The sequence below is a fragment of the Saccostrea echinata genome, unplaced genomic scaffold (genome assembly GCF_033153115.1).
Source record: "Saccostrea echinata isolate AGI-Se365-2 ecotype Australia unplaced genomic scaffold, CSIRO_AGI_Sech_v1 ptg000154l, whole genome shotgun sequence".
Taxonomy (NCBI): Eukaryota; Metazoa; Mollusca; class Bivalvia; order Ostreida; family Ostreidae; genus Saccostrea; species Saccostrea echinata.
Genome location: NW_026889903.1, coordinates 16,200 through 38,401, shown reverse-complemented (window position 1 = coordinate 38,401; position 22,202 = coordinate 16,200). Strand labels below are relative to the sequence as shown.

At 33.9% G+C, this 22,202-nt stretch overlaps 2 protein-coding genes across 2 annotated transcripts; both read right to left on the bottom strand.

Annotated features, from left to right (window-relative positions):
• Positions 1–1,297: 1,297 nt before the first annotated feature.
• On the bottom strand, positions 1,298–5,192 carry LOC133177451 (uncharacterized). Its single transcript, XM_061312480.1, has 4 exons — positions 5,090–5,192; positions 4,447–4,991; positions 2,076–2,863; positions 1,298–1,791 (listed from the first exon to the last, which is right to left on the bottom strand). The coding sequence occupies exons 2-3, from the start codon at positions 4,928–4,930 to the stop codon at positions 2,586–2,588; spliced, it is 762 nt and encodes a 253-aa protein (XP_061168464.1). The 5' UTR covers positions 4,931–4,991; positions 5,090–5,192; the 3' UTR covers positions 1,298–1,791; positions 2,076–2,585.
• A 12,028-nt stretch (positions 5,193–17,220) lies between these two features.
• Positions 17,221–20,967, bottom strand: LOC133177450 (uncharacterized). The gene is made up of 4 exons (XM_061312479.1): positions 20,777–20,967; positions 20,023–20,402; positions 17,559–18,001; positions 17,221–17,440 (listed from the first exon to the last, which is right to left on the bottom strand). Coding segments are annotated over exons 1-3 (594 nt in total). The 5' UTR covers positions 20,779–20,967; the 3' UTR covers positions 17,221–17,440; positions 17,559–17,789.
• Between the last annotated feature and the right edge of the window lie 1,235 nt (positions 20,968–22,202).

Below are 22,202 nucleotides of genomic sequence, written 5' to 3'. Positions count from 1 at the left end.
TGGAATTTCAATTTCGCCCCTTTTTAGAATTTAATCTTTTTGAAGTGTCCCATTGTCCCGTTTCTGACGGCGTATTAACCTCCTCCCTCCCCTTTTTTAAATTTCTTTGTTGCATTCTCCAAAGAACTGTCCAATATCCAGTGATACCAAAGTAAAGAGGAAAAATAAATTAAACGATGACCAAAGTATCATGACTCAGAAAAATCTTTTACAGCTTTTTTGTGTCTTTTAAATCCTTTTGGTTACTTATGCTGACCCCTTTATGAAAAAAGGAATATAAATATTATAAACATAAACAATGACGGGATAATGAACAAAGAGGGGCTACAGCAAGGAGGTTAACTCTGCGTCTCGTTATTTCTAAATTTGATGCACATTCTGTAAACAAAGATGTTGGTTTACATCTCTGTACAACAATGGACACAGTGTTGGGGAGAATATTATTAACCTGATCTCGTGATAAACTCGAGCAATTGTCACGCCCTGTCTCGTCCTCTTACTAACAGAAACGTGGTACTTACTTACTTTGATATGTCTAAGATTACAAAGACTTTAGTCATACAAGAATATGCTGAAGGAGATAAGGCAGATGTAAAATCTGATAGACGTCAAATTAAAACAGACAGAACATTCATTCCGCTGTTCAGCTGATACACGCGAATATCAAAGGGCCATCTGATGTATATGAAATATTTCCACATTCTTAATAAATTATTGTGCATCCGGAAACATGAAACAGTTATCGAAATATTGAGTTCCTTGGAGGGAATTTCATAAAGGTTCGTCATGCACTTTTAATATCTGTAGAAAAATTAGGATAATACGAGTACAGTTCTTCACTAGATGCTAGTTAGAAATACAATCATATGAAAAACAAAAATCATTTTTTTTTTCATGACAAAACGTGTGGAAATTTAGAACTGACATTAGTTTCAATGCTTTTATAATCCTGCATTTAAATGTCAGATTAATTTGGCTATGTTGCTAATAATGGCCGAGGTCGACGCAGTCTCTGCCAGCATTATAACCTTGCCAGGGATGTTTCACTTTGTGGAATGTGCAAGGATTCTCCAAAATTACCAAAAAAAAAATCCCCCTTCTAATCATTCAAAATTATCTCAAAGAAAAATAAACTCGTCTAACTTCCCGTCTTGTTTCAGTGTGTGGCTCGGGTAACAGAGAGCGCAGACTCTTTGGATGGCCGTTCTAATTCAAAGCCGACCCCAAGGAATCTTAATGTTTTCAATTTTGCCCTCAAAACATTAAATATGGTCTTCAGAAATATTAAAAAAGAAAATTTAATTCCAAATATTTTATTTAAGAACAGCTTCATATGCATTTTCAGAAAAAGCGATGCATGAATGCTTTGGTACGTTTTGCCTGCTAGCTTTTAGAAAAATAAATACATGTATATACATTTAAATATACAAAGGTTATATCACAGCCGACTGAATGAAAAATGCGAAAAACGATCACATTATTTTCTAAAGTACAAATATATTTTGGCAAGACAATTGTTTTTAGTGAACATACAGTATTAGTATCTTGAAATAACTTCAAACGTTACACATTAAACAGAACAATTATACAGAAAAAAAGCAAATTTATCACTTCTGTGTATTGTGAAAACAAGAAAAAAAAATAAACATAAAAAATTCTGTATAGTGCATATTAATTGAACATCATTATTATGACTTAAGTGCATGTCTCTTAATAAAGGTGTAGACTTCTCGAATATGAAACTAACTGGGCTCACATCTCCTATGTACATAAATAAAGCCTTGGAAATATCTGGAAAAAAAAAATAAAAACACTTTAGCAAGTTCAGCGGTATCTACATTTATTTCTTTAAAAGTATGTGTTTATATGGCAAATGTGGGAAAATTTAGAACTTTGTCACTGCCATCAATCTTACAAAATGGATTTCCAATGGCTTTTCTCTGCCCCAAGAGATTAAAGTGACAATTTAGAAAAAGAATTCAAATCCTTCATGTCCATTCTTAATCTATAAAAGTCATTTTCGGCACAAATCCTTTAAATTTCAAAGAATTATAAAGACTTTACAGGCTGTTTACCTTTCCTGAGTCATGATGGGTTGCAGGGATAAATGGACATCGATTTCCCAGGTCACGGGGTCACTCGGGCCTGGGTAGCTGACCAGCATTGTCCACAGAGTCAGCGGGAGTCACAATCAAGCAGGAAACAGATTAAGGTCCCTCACTTCAGTCCACAGTTTCCACTCATATGAAGGGTTCTTTAACCACACCTTTAGTGACCAATTCAACACGGTCACTGGATTGTGTGATGAATGATTTTCGGATGTGTGAACTGTGTAAAAATTCAAAACCAGCTCTTTTGAATGCAAAGTTATACATGAATTGGCTACACAGTGTCATAATCGGTGTCCATCGTACCGTAATAACAATGATATTGTGCACGTATGCACCAAACATAATAATCTCAATATTAATATGTACAAATCTGAACACGATATATTTTCAATCTCGGTTAGTATCATATGGACGGTATAACACACTCTCCTGGAATGTACATTTGTAAATGAGACCCTGTCACTTGAAAACATGTCAAACATTGGCACAAGGTGGTGCTTTGAAATACACATAATTTGTTGAAGACGAAGAAATGGTTTGTCCACTGTTTTCGTCGCTGTCTGTTGATGCTTCGCAGGGAGCTAGAAATGGTTCGAACCCATTGGCCAAGACAACCACTTGGTTTGACGTTGCGCCGTAAGTATCGCCAGTTTCTTCTCTGTATGATGTAATCATGTGTTTCTTTAGCCGATCACGTGATGTCATCCTGGGTGTCAATACTCTTGGTGTTTCTGGAGCAGATGTACATAGCTCTACAAAACCCGTTTGAAATATATATTTATAAGTTAGAGTATAGACAGACTACAAAAGGGAAGAACTATCTGGATATGTAAAGGCTCTCCCTTAAGAACCGTGGGGGGTGTTTCCCCTTGGACTCTCCCCAAATAATTTTACCAATATAATAATATATAATAATGTACAATACAATAATAATGCACAATACAAAACAAAGATAATTTACGGTGTATCACTTAAATAAAAACGTCTAACATCTGATGAACTTTTTTTGGCTTGTCTACGAATGTTTGGGGCTGCACTCCCCCCAAAACAGAAATTGCTTCCTACGGGTCTGAAATGTGTGGGAATCCGTGTATTCTGACTGGAAAGGCAAATAAACCACCGGAGTAGAATTACTGTGTTTCAAAGTCAAAACAAGCGTAAAGCTTTATCTGCCTGTAGCAAAAAAATTCTTCAGTTCTGATTCACCCGATAACATTACAATTATCTTCCCGTACGGCGTACACTGTAGATAAATATTTCATTCATGTGCAACAAATTGAAACAACAACCATATACCGTTTTCCAGAGTCAAAATTACCAAATCAGGGTAGACTGCAATTCTCAGGGTTCGATAAATTAGCACAATTTTTGAACTGACATCATATACATATATACTTGGCTTATTTTGCTTAAAACAAAAGTTACAACACTGCTAGTTAATCATACATCCCCATCCCCAAATATCTTGGGGGTTTTGTATTCATGTGAGTGTACTTCGAGTAGCTGCATTATGGTCTGTTTTTCTTTCTTTTCTTTTCTTTTTTTTTAAAGAAAAATGACTCATCTAAAATGCATGGTGGCCAAATGTATGTAATTAGGGGTTGTTCTTGATCGTCATGCTCGACTTGCTGTAATTTTCAAATATTAGGATCTGCTTTAAGGTCAATCTAGATCTCAGGTTACAAAGATCACTATGGAAGGAATGTTTCTAATTATTTCAAAAAAAAAATTGTTGACTTGTATATTTTTTTAAAAAAATTTACAGAAACACAGCTTTGACAATTTCTTACTAGAAAACGACACGTTTTGCCAAAGACCCTCTTGAAAATCCATCAACGATTTAAAAAGGGGAAAAATCAGTAACTTTAATGAGCACCTCATCCTAGTTTACGTAATAGTAATTATAAAACAAGCTACTTAGAATAAAGTTGTGTTTAGGCACCAGTGCCTTCAACTCATTGCGAATGCTAACTATTGAAGCTCAGTTCCTCGTACTTTGATCATGCAGTCATTCACAATCGTTTTTCCACTAACCATTTACAAAATAACATCAGCGTACATCCTTGAGAGCGGGTAATGCCGTACCAACTGCTACCAAATTTAACCTGCATTTTTTCACAGTTACACAGCAATAATAGGAGCTATATCTTTTTGTAATAGTATATAATCTGACAATCGAACTGATTGAAACCCTATCTGAAACAATGCCAGGGTTAGTCATTCAAATTGGAATTCAAATTGAATAATTTTGCCACATAATTCAGAAATTTTTAAATCAGATATTTATTTCTACCTGGATAATAAATTATTTACTAGTATCTGGAAGATTATTTACCTGGATAATAAATGAGTTCTTTTTCTTCTCTGTGTCTTCTGCAAACAAAGCAGTAGATGGTGATGTAGACGATGATTATTACTGATACGACAGACAGGACACCGACAAGAGCCATGGCCAGAGTGTACCATCGTTCATCAGTCACCCTCTCCACCGGGACGCTGCCCTGGGACTTGGTGGACTCGTATGAACCCCCGGAGATAGGCCCCGTTACCAACACTTTAGTGGTGTCATTGTCTGCAGGCAACAGGTTGATGATGGGCGCCTGATGAAATCTGTCGAATTCTATGAAGGGTCCGCACACCGTGTCAGCAATAGCTGAACATGGAACACGGATAATGGTGTTTGAAGCCCGGCACAGAGTGCAGGGGAGACATTCAGCTGTTTCTGTGTTGAAGTATTCATTGGCTGTACATTCCGTTTGGTCGTTCTCGGCCACTACTGTCGTGGCACACAAACATAAGAAGAGAATCGTGTAATCCATTTTATCATCAATATAAGCTCAATCCTCGTTTTAATTTTGAAAATACTAAAACCTCCGTTGCCTGAAAATAAAATGCACAATTCTTAAATACGTGTAATATCAGACAAAATACTTGTTGAAGAGTTGACTTAAATTTGAAAATTTCAACCGAGCACTTACCTTCTTTGTATTTTTGACCGTTGAATTTTAAATGATAAAGACGGCGTGGGAATGAAATAATCTGTTCTTTTCTCAATGGACGTTCTCTTCTTATGAATAAACGGTAGCAACAGTAAGCCTATCCGACCAGTTGGTGAAAGCTCCGCCCATTTTATTCTTTACACCAATCGTCTCCCTTAAACACTGTTAGAGGAATGTGGGGCCCTGTGTATTACAGCTGGGATAATGCACACCTGAATCTCATTCATACTTTGTTTACCTGTATCAGCAATTTCCAGCTTGTGTCAACAACACGTTTAAACGAATGTTAAAGGAATCTCAATTGTCTCGATGTAAGGCAATCTTTGAAATCCATACATCATTGTGGTATTGAATAACTATAATGCTTACTTTGACAGTCTCTTCCGCATGATGAATTTTACAGATGTTTAAATTGAACTATCCGACGTTTCTTAATAAAATACTGTTTAAAGCATATATATTCAGCAAAGAAAAACATTAAAATTAGTTAAATAATTCCAGACATCACAGTCCCTTGACAAACCTCTGTTATTTCAGAAATTTAATTCAGTTGTCTGGGGTCTCGTCTTAATTTTGTGTGAAGTGACAATGGATTACCTGGCTATTGTTGTCATCAATTGCACGTGTGAACTTAGTATACATTGAAAAAAATTCTTGTAACGGAAATGTTGCGCTCCAAAAACAGCTTTTTATTCACGGTTTACATGTTATTTTCTGCATACTGATTGATTTGGACATGGCTGTTGACGAATTGTGTTGTCGCCACAATTAAAATTCTGCACCACTGATGTCTATAGGGTTGGGAAACCAATGCTAGTGCGTACATAAAATAACGAAGTAGGTGGCAAAATTACTGAAAAATAATTAAAGACCTCACACAAAAGTATAATTATGAATAAAAAGTTATGTCATCTAACCCATAAGGAAGAGTGAAAGTTGCAGAAAAAACACATGGTTCCCCTTAGAACTGGTTACACGATTCCGTTACAACACATTGTTTTTATACATCTGACCTGCCTGTTGTATATCAATAAACTTCTTCTGTATCACTGATACAGCAAATATTTGTATGATGAGAAAATTCTTCCACTTTTCCCTTCGCTGGTGGTCGAGGTAAGGTGCAGCTGAATCGGATCAACTTCAAAGCACAGAAAAGACTATGAGCAGTCCATCATTGATGGACAGTGATAAATAATTAATACACTTAAGAAACAATATTCAGACGGCTTATCTCAGTGCAAGGACCTTTGTTGTTTTAAATATATAAATACTGATTAAATTCTAAAATCTATGAGACAGAGATGAATCTTTAATTGAATGAAACTAAAAAATGTACCTCAGTGCTTTGCAACAACAACTATAATTTATTGAAACTCATTTAAAATATTAATAAAATCAGGGACATTATTGTAATGTTATGAATGTTTGTTCAGGTATCTCTCTGTATTTATTTAGCAACTTATTGAAAATTGTATAGATTTCTCAATATTTCACATCGTAATGAAAAATAAACATTTGTCCAGTAGCGTTTGGTATATACATTTTTGTGTAAGGACTTCCGGTGTGTGAGCAAATTATATATACACCTCGAATGATATTTACAGTCATTTTCCTGGGGCATAGATTTAGATTTTGACATTTTAGTGAGAAATTTGTGGAAGAATATTTACATAAAAAACAATGACAAGGGGGAATCGATACACTATACGAACTGGAACTCCATTATACTTTTTGTGAAGAAGTGGGAATCCTGTAGTTTCTTTTTACTTCATTTTATTATTTTTATTTATTTATTTTTGTTTCGTGAATTTTGTTACCTAACCTTCAAGGTTATCTATTGCAACACATCTATTATTAGAAGGGAATTTCCTACATACAAAATAGAAGGTGAGGTGGGCGTAAAGCGTTTTCCTGCAAAATTCACTTTCTAGTTAACTGTTTAGATTCTAAGCTAATACGAGTTAGAAAATATTTACTTTGTTCGGGGATTATTTCATAAAGGAGGTTTAGGGTTGCCTCATTTCCAAGTTTAGACCCGTTGAAATTGTTCTAAATTAAACCTATGCAGATAAAAGGTTACCTGAGTGTTTGTTTTTGAGGTCAGTATGGCTGCTTAAAAATGTGATTGACAGCGTCACTCTTCCTATCTTTTCATCCTGGTGGCCCTCTAATGGCTTTTTTAGCTGTAGGCTCATTGGTGATTATCCTTAGTTTACAAATATTTTTCAACCACCTGTTGCATATTTATCTGAATTGATGAAAACTTTCAATGCTAGTTTTGTTCACGGTACACAACAGTTGGTATGCGTGAATCTGATTTTTATGTATAGCTTATTATGTTTAACAACCATGTTAATGTGTTCTCTTCGAGTGGGAAGTTTCTACATACAATTAACAAAGTTTTATATTGCCACTCTCAGATTCTTAAATATAATTTAATAAAAAAGTACTTGACATATGATGCGCCTAGCAAGTTTGCAGACTTTGTGGGTTACTTGAAAGTACATGTACATGTAGTTTCAAGATTAGACAATTGCTAAATTTCGAACAAGTGACCACTGCCTACCGACAGAGTCTGGTAGACATAAGAAAATGCCGCGATAACAAAGATTATGCACTTCATGTAATGCTATTGATGATGAATTTCATTTCTTTTTACAATGTAACTGTAATGTAAAAGCAAGGAATATACTTATAAAAACCATGCTCATTCTATCTCAAATCACCCATACAGAAACTTGAACATAAACTTAGTCCAACACTTGAAGTTTATATCGTCTTTTTGCACTTTTATAAAAGAACAATCATTAGAATTAAGAAATAAAAGGTCCACATCGGTGTAACATAGAAGGAGTAAATTACTTAAATTGCGCCTATTGTATATATACATCCGTTGTTCTCTGGTTTTTATGCCCCCGTAATCGAAGATTCGGAGGTATATAGTTTTTGCTCTGCCTGCCCGCCTGTCTGTCTGCTTGTCCGCAAAAATTTTAACATTGCCCATAACTTTTGATTGGTTGGAGCTATGGTTTTCATATTTCACATCTGTATTTCTTTTGACAAGAACTTTCTTTGGATACCATCATATTTGACCTTGATCTTTGAGTTTGACCTACTTTTGGAAAACTTTAACCTTGGCCATTACTTTTGAACAGTTGGTGCTAAGGCTTTCATACTTCACATATGTAATCCTTGTGACAAGACCTTAATTTGGATACCAACAACTTTGACCTTGGAGGTTGACCTAATTTTGAAAAACTTCAACCATGGCCATTTCTTTTGAACAGTTGGTGCTAGGGCTTTCACACTTCACATATGTTATTCTTGTGGCAAGACCTTATTTTTGATACCAACAACTTTGAACTTTTGACCTTGACCTTGGAGTTTGACCTACTTTTGGAAAACTTTAAGCTTGACCATAACTTCTGCACAGTTAGTGCTAGGGCTTTCATACTTCACACATGTAATCCTTTTGACAAGACTAACAACTTTGACCTTGATCTTGTTTGACCTACTTTTGAAAAACTTTAACTTTGGCCATAACTTTTGAACGGTTGCTGCTTGAGCTTTCATATATCACATGTGTATTCCTTGTGAGAGGCTTTCTTTGGATACCATTAATTTTGACCATTTGACCTTGACCTTGATGTTTGACTTACTTTTGAAAAACTTTAACCTTCTCCATATCTATTCAATGGTTGCTATTGGGGCTTTCATATTTCACAGGTATATTCCTCTAGACAAGACCTTACTTGGGGTACCAACATAATTATTTGATTTGCATTTGAGAAAAGTTAACCTTTGCTATAAGTTGCCATATGGGGGCATCAGACAGTCTGTTGTTTCACAAAGACATCTTGTTTTTTTAATGATAGATTGTATTGCTTGACTCATGTGGCTGTATTATGCAATAAAGAAATTAAAAATTTTTAAATTTTAATTATCAATGCTGTAGAAAGGTCTCATTACCGTTTCTGTGTTAAAGAGGGACTGGTCAGTTTACTACTTATCAGGGATGTAAGATAAGCTGAAATGTAATTTACAATATAAATAATACTATAAAAAGAATAGAATAGACCCCCCCAATTATGTCCTCATGAAGCATGACACAGCAACTATGGATTACAAATTATTATAACTTGGAGAATAAACTCAGTATTCAGTTGTTGTTTTTTTTTTTCATATAACAGGCATACTGTACTGATTTTAAGGAGGGGGCGGGGGTGTAAAATACAATATTTGACAACTATATATATACCCAGTATATATATATATATATATATATATATATATATATATATATATATATATATATATATATATATATATATATATATATATATATATATATATATATAACTTATTGAAATATTTTTGTATCTTGGTGTCTTTGTCCTAGAATAGAATAGGATTTATTACCAATTCCTAGATATGTTCTGAATTGTAATCAATAAATGAACACTTTTTTTCCTTTAGTTATTTAATACAGTGAAACTCAAAAAAAGTTCATTATTCACCAAACAGAAGATGATAATTGAGATGGGTAACAGCCTTTCATTATTTTGCTCAAACAAAAGTCAAATAACTGGTCCTGACCAATTAATTAGACCGAGTGCAGAATGGAAATAATGGTACCCGGCACGTGCAGGGAACGCCACAGCTGCCGGGTAAAAAGAAACAGGCAGGTGAAAGCATAGAAAACTATAGATTTACCAGAAGAGGTCAACAAACCTGAGTTTTTGAGAGTGGTAGGACGTTTTATCAAAAGACGAAAACTGGGTTAAAGTCTGTCTCTCTCTCTCTCTCCCTTTCTCTCTCTCTCTCCTCAGATAGTGGTATTACATTCACTATAGAAAAAATATGAACTGTTCTCTAAATGCCATGACATTGTAGAAACCCTCAGGATAGTGTGTATAGGTTTGCAAACAATAATTTTAATGTTAAAGCTTTCATCGCCCTCAATCGTCAAAATCATGAAATATCTGGAAACATCTGCGTATGTCGAGTTTGAAATATAGCAGCTGTCCTGATGATCTCTGTACAAGTTAACTATGTTCACGGATAATGAAGATGAATGATTAACAAGCGGTCAGTCTGACTTACTGGTGCCACTTCAATATTTTTGAGATTTTTATAGATCAACGAACAGTTTCGCTTCGTGGGGATATAAGTGTTAAAATTCATTGAAACGCGTCGATTGCAACAATGCATATACTTATTTACCTGTAATGTGTATTCACATTTACTCCAAAAATCTTGTATTTCAGTTCAAGTGCAATATAAAACTCATGGAAAGCGTTTGTATATGTAATTGTTTTTCTAATTGACATGATACACTGGGGAAAAAAAATCAAGTATTAAACCTAAACAGCAAAGTATTAATGGTTTTCAAAGTGCTCTTAATATTGTAATACGTGTATTTTCTGTTTTTTTTACCTTGACTGATGATCTTAAGCAATACAATGACTATGCACTGTCTCAAACGAAATTACAGGGTATTATACGTCTATCTTCTTAAAATTTTACTTACCGTCACGCCATAGAAACGATCCTTGATCATTCGACGGAAATTACTATTTTATATTTATAAAAATGAAATAACAGATAAAATGAAAAAAATCTCTTTGATGGGCAAGGTTAAGTTGGGGATAATTGTATGATAAAATACGTTTCTTATCATAACCACAAACAAATATTCATTTAAACATTATATGCGTCCTTACCAAAGGTTTGAGCTGTGGGAATTTTTCTTTTCCTCACTAGATTGTATAATTCATTAAAAAAAAAAACTGTAACGTTTGTCAATGATTTAATTTTTTAAACTTCTGATCGCTCTCTCTCTCTCTCTCTCTCTCTCTCTCTCTCTCTCTCTCTCTCTCTCGTGTATTTGCCCCCCCCCCTCCTTCCAATCATATTATTCTTGTCGGTCAAAAGCTCTACAGAGCTTATGTTATTTGTTAAAAAAATCCGACTTTAAATAAAAATTTCTGATTCTGATTCGCAATTTCGAAGAAGCATTTCTTAAAACCGTGTTTATTGAGAGAAGATGACATTCGTGTTCTGTTGTATTGCGCATGTTCATCTGTTGAGGAAATGCAGAACAATATTATCTCCACCACAAATCTTCAAATTTTATTCATGAAAATAATCATATTTTTTTCGACATCATATTTTTAGCATGAAACAGTTTTAGGTTTTAAAAAAATGAATGTTTATTTCCTTATGAGCTTAAGCTATATAATCTAGGCGAACATTAACGCTTTTAATTGCAATACACAAATGTAAAAATTTCACAAATTGCGTGACATTTTTAGCCGTTAAGGTGACGTCATTGAACGATAGTATTCATAAATGCTTCAGTGTGAAACTGATAACCTTTGGGTCGTTATTATTAAGTGTGCAGGAAACAAAGTGTCAGTGTTTTCTCGGATTTCACGGAGTCTGACGGGGAGGGGGAAATATTTTTCTTTGGTCTTAAAGATGAAAGGTTGACTGCAAAAAGCATTATGTTGCCTGTAATATATGCTTAAAGATTTATGATTGCCGCTTAAACAAAGAATTGAGGATATCATATGAATGTTTAAAAATTGGACTGTTTTACTGGACTCAGAATTAAATACAAAGTTCTAAAACATTTGACTTAATATATCATTCAAAACACTACTGATAAAGATGTACCAAATTTTGTCAAACTAGAAAGAGACAAGATCGAAAACCATAAAAATCCTCAAAATAAACAAAACTTTAACAATAGACCAAACAGTTCCCCAAGCTCAAATCAACTTTACTGATCTCTGAAGCAATAAATTCACTTTAATTGTATTTTAATCACAGACGTTCCGCTAGACGATGGTCGGATTCGGGTTCCTCTGTCGTAATGGCTATTTTATGGCTCTTGGGCCGGAATGGCTGGTCTTAAGGCCTGTAATCATGTCATTTATCACAACATATACCCGGCCTTTACATAGTTGTTAGCTTCCTTGGTCCGACCGGATCTGCGACGCTCGTCTTTCTGTAAAATCCATTCCAGACAAATTGATTCGACATTGACTTAATGATAAGTGTTCTGCACTGTAGTTACTGTCAACCACCCCTCCATTAAGGACCAGTACATGTAAAATTCTTCAGTATCCGATGCAACATATTTCTATCTTGATTCAAGCTATCTATAAGTATCATCTTTTTTCGGTTAACCATTTATAGACATGATTGGCAAAATTTAAATATAAACATAGCGAAATATGCTAACTCGGCCGGCGTTAAACAGTAAATATAAGATTTTTTTTCTTTCCTTCTCACAAATGTACAATTTCACATGGAAACCGAGTTTATAATACAGCAGGCCTATATTTGGTGGAACAGTGGCGTAGGAAAAGATCATATGATCTGTTTTTCAAATCTACTACAAACTACTGAATTTAGTTTACATTTTCAAAAACTTGAAGGATTTTCAGAAGTAAATGAAATCAATAATAAGGAACTTAACTTTTGTTTTATTTAACTATCCTTTTTTTCAATAGCTTTATATGACTACTCCAACAAATAGGGAAGAAAAAATTATAAAGCGGTAAACAATAACTAATGTTCTTTAAAATTTTAAGAAAATTAGAGAACTTCGAGTCAATCAATTTCTATTTTTTAAATCTAGATTTGGTAGCATTATCCGATAGCTCTCATGTGGTATAATTTTTATATGCACAAGAAAAAAAAATATTTTAAAATAAAAGTAGGCATCACATGATTGGCAGCAATAGTATTTTTTCCTTCATGTCAAGGAAAACGATAATGACCTTGACCTGACCTTGTTGCTAAAAGAAGACGGTCAAATTTAATAATATTTAAATTTAATGATAGTGTCTTCTCGAATCTATGAAAATTTCAATAAATTTTGAATACATGGTCTTTTGTTTTTGTACAATAAATATGAGAATAGTCCTTCCTTGTGTGTAAAAATTCTGTTTCTTTTGATATCTAGAAATACTGTGGGTTGTCTTCTCATTAAATATTAGGTGTTTTAATCCCACATTTTAATTCAATGGGAGATTTCAGCTTGACATCCGGTAATTTTACGCTTGTTTTCTCATTAAATGACTTTGTTTATAAACTTGCCATTATGGGATTATCCTGAATGAAGATACAGACGTCGTCAAGTTACAGAGACCCCTCTGGATTTATAATGTATCATTGGGGTACAACAATAACTGCAGAGGGGTCTCGGGGACTAAGTACAGAAGCACTATTGTCTGCAGACGGTAATTATTGTCTAATATCCACTTAAGATGACATCCAAACAAGTGATTCTGAAAAGCCAGTATTTTCACAGTTACGCTAAAATTACAACCTTGTCATCTTGTCAATGGAATACAGAATAAAAAGCAAACTTTATGTAGTAGACCAACTAACAGTGGGTGAATTCTCGTCTCACATTGTCCTTATTCTATACAAATTATGTAATACACATGAAATTGGATCACGTCTCTGATTAATTAATTGATTGATTTGATAGTATCGTTGTACAGGGTGCCAAAATTTTACTTTTAACGCATAAATACCGAAATAGATAGACAGTCATTGTAATGTAGCAAAGAAAATTTTCGTGGTGTATGGAGATATTCTTGGGTGTTCTCTGGGTTTAATGCCAAACAGAAGGTGTGTCTTATTGTTCCTTCTCCATCAAAACGCATTGACTCGGCGCATACTGCCAACCATGCAAACGTATCCTAAATGAATGTTTCCATTCAGTAAGAAACGGTTCTATTAAACATAAATGTGCCCAAAATAATAGCCCAGGAACTTAATTCATTTTATACGTGGGATTATCCAATTAACGAATCGCCAGATCCCTCTTAGCGTGAAAAAATAAATGGTGTGAGTAAACACACACAGAGGTGAGATATTTTGAAGTAAACCGAGAAGAAATCGTCCTTATTTCCTTTTAATGGAGGGTGCTGTGTCGAGTTACATCCACCAATCATTCGGATTCCTCGGTCTTTTTGTCGGTATCCGCCCAATCAATCTACCGGTGTCTTGTAATGATCTGTGCGTTGTGGGTCTTTTATTTCGAATTGCATAATATTCAAACTGAAGGATCTTTTATCGGGTGAGAGAATCTTGTGGCTTTATACTATGGGAGGTTTTCTTATAGACATGATGAAACTTACAGAATGTTTTTCCTGTTTTATTAGAGAATACAACTCGGGATAAAAGTTATTCCTTTATATATATATATATATATATATATATATATATATATATATATATATATATATATATATATATATATATATATATATATATATATATATATATATAGGGGTATATATATATATATATATATATATACATATATATATATATATATATATATATATATATATATATATATATATATATATATATATATATATATATATATATATATATATATATATATATATATATTATATATATATATATATATATATTATATATATATATATATATATATATATATATAAAATATTTTACTGTATCGTATTGAGTAATGTATATAGGTAACTTGAGATGTCCTTCTTTTATCCAGGGAACAGGAGATGATGTCATCATGTTACAACCAGAGTTATGTAAATATAAATTCTAAATCCATTAGATACAATTCATTTCGTAAACAGCATATCATGTTCTTTATTAACAACAAAGCTGCTTCTCTGTAAAATCTGCTATTAGTTATACAGGTAGTTATCCAATCTATCTGATATTAAGTAATGGCCAAATTTATCTTGACATCTAGACTTTCGTTTTATATGCACAAAATATGGTGACATTGTATTACAAATTAAGATCATTTCATCATGCTCATCAAACTTGTAGATCAATTTCCATTTGATTTCAAATACATTTAATCGGCACTATACACAAGGAATCGGGAAATCGTGAGACCCCTTCCTTTTTACTATAGAAAATGGGGGGAAAACAAGAGAATTCTTCCTGCTTATGATAGATAAGCGTCAGGAAATACACAATCTGTGGTTATTATTCCTAGACGGCAGCCAGTGGTTACACATCTAATACCTGTTCTTCCTCGTTTCAAGGTACATGATTTTGTACGAATTGGCTCTATTTAACAATACCAATAAAATAAAGCCTCAATCTGGATGTTATAAAATACTTAAATAAGGAGCTGGAATCGCTACATAGGATTTCAAATTCATTATTAATCATTGACAGCGTTGAAACAGACTCTTAGACGGGACGCCCCGACCTTTATCACTAAGTCCTCTTATGCCATTAAATGATTCTTTGTGTAAACTTGTTGTTTAAATGTTATAATCCGCTTGTTCCTTCCGCCACAATGCGGATTCCAGTACTTCCGGTGTATCTTCCTTTCGGATTCTTGCGACAGATTGTTCCATAATCTTCTCAGTTCTAGCCATCCTCGTTGACAGACTAGGTGTTAAAAAAAAGATTTTTTTTCCCCATTATCAATTGTATCAATTTCACAATCTTTCTTTTGGAGTTTTTGTGTTGCGGAATTTTAATTAGGAAACGTCTGCAACTTCGGTAACTTGATAACTGGCGGAAAGGTGTAATAAAATTGTAACAATAAAGTAGAACTAAAGTAACCTAAAAATAACTTATTAGAGGATTTTCATTCAAAATAAATGAAATATGTGAAGAGCTTCAATATTTGGGACAATTACATGTACATGTATACCATACACTATAGAAAGACGTAAAAAAGTCGGAAACACCTGTCGCTGTGTTTTAAATAAAGCTTATCTCATTTTTAGTTCAAAAAACTCAAACATGTGTCATAAGTTTATACTTAACCATGAGATAAAGTCATTTAGTTTATCTCAAGATTGCTTTTATCAATTTATATAATCCCTGTGATCTTCTGTGAAAGAGATAAGGAAAGTCAAATTGATGCTGGAGCATGCGCGTATCTAAATCTTCAAAAATCTGCAATTGATGAAGCAAATAAATTTTGATAAGCAGAGTTAAATTTCGGTAAAAACGTAGGCCGCGTTTGGACCAGGTGTTGAAAGCATTTATCTAACTTTCAGAATATGACATTTTCTAGATAAACGCATTCTTATCTTTTGTTATCTGTGCTGTGATTATTTTTTTACTGTGTTATTTCGACAAGTAATTGCAAAAAAAGTTGTTTTTCTTGTTGCGTTGATTTTATCAGTAAACTAGGGATGAATTTTGTTTCTAGTTTCGATAGTCGGCAAGTGAGCACCTTGACTTTTACTTATCAGCTACTTGGGGAAAATGAAAGCCTGCTGGATACAAATATTTATGCAGATCCCAATCCATTTGTTCAAAAGCTAAAGCTGAAAGGACCCGTTAAGCAAATAAGAACAAGGAGAATTTCAATCAAGCCACGCGTCCATTAGCATCACAAAGTAGCACCACGCGAAGGTGAGTCGTAGCATGGGACACCCTAATTTCCCGCTGTCCGTTAGATACTTTCCGACAAAGAAGAGCAGATGATTTTATTTTTGGAAAATCGATAACGGCACATGTGGATCCTTTATTGCAAATGTTCAGAAATGTCTCCAAATATGAATTAATGCTTTGGTCAAATAGAGAAATGTACTGGAGATTTCTGATTGAAGTTATTTGACGATGTGTGACGTTATCGCGCCATCTGTCAGATCACGCGTCGGTTGTATAGAAATCTTTTCGTTACGGCAGGTGCTAACTAGGAGTCCGAATTCAAATCATTCGTGTCAATTCATAGACTTTATAGAGAATTCGGAAAAACTGGGGGGAAAAATCACAAACTGTGGTAAATAGCCATAAATAATTAGACATTTTATCGAGATGTAAATTGGTCTGATGTCTAAATATACATCATCACATGCATGTATATCAAGAAAGAAAGTTTTGATATTGCTCCTTTTTTTTTTAAGGTATAGAATGAAAATAAAATGAATAAACAAGTCCAGAGCATTCTGTTATTTAACGATTTCAAAGGCTGACAAGCATAATCTCATCGTATAGTTCGCCTTGTAAATTATTTTAATATTTGTTTGCATTTACGTGACAATTAGACATACAAGTATATGGTCATTTTGTCAATGTCTTACGCAATAGCACGTTAAACCTTGATACATAAACACTTAAAAGTTTTCATGTTTTTTATTGTGTTTAAAATAAGTTAATAAGTACAATATATACAGATTTTCGTTCTTTATATACACATAAATAAATTAATTCAACTAGTGACTAGACTAAGTCTTTGAGCTGGTCTCTCAACGCATTTACATTCTTCGGATGGGACACACAAACCACACGAAGGAAATTTCGGGTCGACCATACATCATTTCTTGGACTTAAATTCTACAAAGGAAAAAACGAGAATATATAAGATGTCAGCTGTGAGAGGATTTGAAAACAGAATCATCACTCTACGGGAAAATACAAATTCCAAATATATGACTAGAATAAATAAATTTACCTGACGTACCCCCATATCCTCTATCCTGGTTAAAGGTCCCTATAGTTTTTGAGGATTAGGCTTTTTTCAGTCACTTTCTAATTTGTATACTGACTTGTCATGCATTTTGTCATTTTTATTCAGTCTTGGACGCTTGCTATGCCGTTAGAGTATTATTGCGTCATTAGTTTTTGTGAAACTCTCGCTTCATATCACAGACAGAACATTTGTTGCTTTCTACATCACGCAATTTCAATCCAAGTTAACGTAGTCATCTATATTGCAATAATCATTGTCAATAATGTCTAACATGTTCACATATATATGAGTATTTGGCATGCTAGGTGTCGCGGTATTTGCATATACTCTTTCTCCAATGTAGCTGGTTTTCCTGAGGCGGTCACGTGAGGGAAGAGGCTGGTAACGAGGCTCTTCACCATCCATGTCGTGAACATCAGTGTACCCTGTGAATAAAAAATATAATAAAAAATTAGAGTATTTATTGTGAAGGACTGGACCAAGAAAATTTGCTTATTAAGCAAAACATCTATGATAAATGACAACTACAAATGAATTAGAACACGATTTGTTTGAGGAACATAGGCACTAATGACCATTAATGTATATCTTGACAGACACAGCTTTGTACACTTAAAACTCTACTTAAATGGGGAAAATGGACCATTTTCTGTCAAGTGGCGATTTTAGACACCCCACCGCCATCTCAGGGATATACGAGACAAAAATGTTAGCTGGATAAGTAGTTCGGCACAAGAAATGGGTTGTTATTTCAATTACAATGGCCGCGACAGGTGATAATATCTATATGGTGGTCTCCTTCATTCACGTCTTATTGTCCCTTCCAACCGGAGCTTTGCACACAGTGGGATTCCGGCAGTGCCTGGGATAAAATCACTGCCTCGGGTCTAATGGAATCATGTAAAGTTGTGCGATATAAAATGAATTGGTGTAAAATTTATTTACAAAATGCATCTTCAGATATTTATGCTATTATTCCTTTATGAAAAAAAAAACAAACAAATTATACGTTGCGGGTAGACTGTTATTGTATGAATGTAAAAAGCTTTCAAAACCTGAAGAATAACGGCAAAGAAACGGGGCTAAAATTCATGTTTAGCTTCGGTTTGCTATCTTTTATCTTTGGTTTTAAAGTATATTTTATACATATTTCGTAACTGAACTTTGATGCCTACCTTTACCATTTTGATTGATTTGACAAGTAAAACATTAATATATAGGACAAGAATCCCAACTATATAATGCAGAAACTCGTTTGAATGAGAAGTAAATTAATCTGATTGTGATGTTGATTGACAGGGGAGTAAAAGTAAAAAAAAAAAAAGATGGATTGTTAATCATCTGAAAATCTAATCATTATGAATTAAAATATTGAAGACAAAAAAATCACACAGGTTAAATTTTAAATTGACGAAATAACTGTTTTTATGAGCATAATTACTACTTATGGACACCATTTTTGTCTTGCGTGAAAGAATGTGACAGTGTTTATTCAACAATATGGGGTCCCTAAACATCATTGTAAGCAAACAATCCAGCTGACCTGACAAAGTATGTAAATATGATAATGACAAGTCAATAGTATTACGTCATCCCGTGTGACAGATGCTACTCCACGCTCGGATAACAATACCAGAAAGCCTAGATGTGTCGCCTGTCGCAATTCTCACTGATCACGGTGACAAAAGTCATAATGCTAATGCAATTAACTGTTTAAGCGGGGGCATACAAAAACACCTGATAATAAAATCTAATCGAAATCGTACAATACTGATTTAAGAATAAAGTCCCTATCACGTACCAGGAAATACGCAATTTAATTGATACCCCCTCAATAAATTAGCGAATGAACGCCTAATTTACATGACTTGAACATGAATATAACTCGGAATAAACAGTCTCACAGACCATAAATGTCGTTATCATTCATTTGATAAGACAGTTTGTCTCAGGCTACAGTTGGGAATTCAATATTTTTGGCAGTCATTCGTAAAATTTCACTTTTTTGTTGTTTGGGAAATCATTTGAAAAACACATATGCCGTATTGTTTTTGAATCGACAATCCTGTGTCATGAACCATGTAAAAGCTGGATCTATTTCAGAAAAATTCTCTATCAGTTACACCATCAGTTGAAGCAATCATCCAAAATATGCAGAAAGGTTTGCTATGTATCTGGAAGAAATGTGCCCCCTTTCGCTGTTATTGTTTAAAGTTTAAATTTGCGATTTTATCACTGAATCAAGAGACCTTGAAATACAAACGTTAGTTATTAAAAACTCCCTCCTTTGTCTTGTCTTGTTTTTTTTTCAATTTTGTTTATTATTTTTTTTTAGCAATTTTTTGGAAACGGGATAGGGTTAAATACAAATGTTATGGGCCTAAAGATAATTGTGCTTTGATGAAGACATAGATAAACAGGAGAATTGACTTGTAAGAAAACTTACGTCGAGGGAGGTAGACGATTTCCTTATCTTTACTGGCCCTCCATATTCTCCTCCACAAGCAGTAGATAATAATGGACAGGATCACCGTAATGACCGTCAAAAACAGGGCGGTGGCCACCATCAGGACCGTGGGGCTAGACGTCCATTCCTCCGGCAATACCTCCACCGCCACCGTGCCCGGCCTCCGGGTAATGTGTGAGGTGGTGGGAATAGGGTGGGGAGGTACGGGCAGATCTTTCCAGAATTCCTTCTTACATATCGTGTCTATGAATGCAGAGCACCTGAACATCACAGAATCTTCTTTCGGACACTCGGAGCACTTTTGACATTCTTCCGTAGCGATGTTGTAAAATTCGCTGATGCTACACATTTTTGAAGACCTGAAATATTTTGGAGAAAAATTCCTTTTTACTGAATAAGCGTAATGAAGATCCTTTTATATTATTTGACATCTCATTTACATATCTGAGTCTTCCACTGCTAATTAGAAACTCATAGTGATCACAATCTCTCACTGGTTAATTATGCTTTGACACGTATTGCAGAAGACTTTCATTGTCTATTAATTAACTGTCAGGATTAAAGTCATTTATGACAGATAATTAACGACTGGCTATCAAAAAATTTACATTATACTTCAACAGTACTCAAAATGAGTTAAATTAATTAGTCTGAATTTAAGCCATTTTAAAAGGTAAATAATAGTCTCTAAAAATAATCTTTATGCAGTTACTATAATGAATAAAATACTTACATGCCTGCTTGAAATCTAAACTTAATATGAAGAGCACAGTGTCATGTGTAACGTTAATAAAGACTGGAAATCAAACACATTGTCCACATGTTTTGATCTGTTCAGTACATATCGCGACAGGTCTAAACATGATCCTGTTATCACCGTATGCAACAAACAAGGCCCCGCCCCTTGCAATTTATCGTCCAATGAAATGGGTTCAGGGAATTTACCGAATCTATTTTTATCTGTGTTGATCTCCAAATTGAAGACCGTTCTATATTCATAAAATCTAATGGTGTATTTTATTTGGATTTGAAGTATTTATAAGTTGAAGCAGGGCTTGAGTATAAATTACGCTCAAGACGGTGTTTATTTATTATTCCTTGTGGTGGTTGGGGTCACCGAATATTACTGGCTCGCTGCATAAGTTCTCTGTCAAGGATGCTCTATTTACGTCTAACATTAAAAATTTGTCAGCGAAGCATTGACAGTTTGTTGTAGCCACCATTGTGTCATTCTTTATATTAAGCAATTATATATATTATATTATCGTATACTGAGTTTCTAAACTACAAAAGATATCAAGGGACAGAGCTCTGCATGTCTCAGCAGTGCAACTGTCTGGACAGTATTCCTCCTCATAACTAATATATAGACTAGCAATTCAATAGTGTATGTATCATATAAAATTGAGAAAATATAAATAAATAACTGAGTAAAAAATAAACAAGTTTTACCATGTTAGTGTATAAATGTAAATAAATTATATATATTAATGGTTGCCAGTCTACAGAAAACATCAAGGGACGGTGCTCTAGGAAATGCATGATATATTGGTATTTTTGAACAGGAACATGTAGAAGAATAGTAACAGATTAAAAATAAAGAAATTCGTATGCATATATAAATATACATGTAATTACAAATGTATTAGAAATCATTAAAAGGGTGGTGGATGTTGCATGGCTGTCCACAAGTACCTGTGACCTTTCTGCATACCATTTTGTGGTAAAACTTGTCTCCATAGTATAGCAATTTATCACTTGAAAATATACTTGACTGTTTTTTAAACGATAGCCTCATTATCAAAAAGAAAGTACAAAATTTTCATAGTCGTGTACTTCATGAAACTGGAATCGTCTTACAACGTTGTTTATTAAACTGCTTTCACATTCAATTTACACTTTTTGAAGTTCTGGAGAAAGCAGTCTATTACCTAACATTTTGAAATATTAGGTTTATTATAGGAACACTTCAAGATAAAAGCATGTACAACCCTCTGGATAATCAAGGGGCGATACAAATATGGATTAACGATCAAAGAACGTACGTCTCTAAGAGGTGTAAAGATTTTATAAAACACACATTCTGGACACCCGCTGGTGTAAATCAATTCAGAAACACAATCTGATATAATCTTCCGATTTCAATTTGTCGGAAAAAC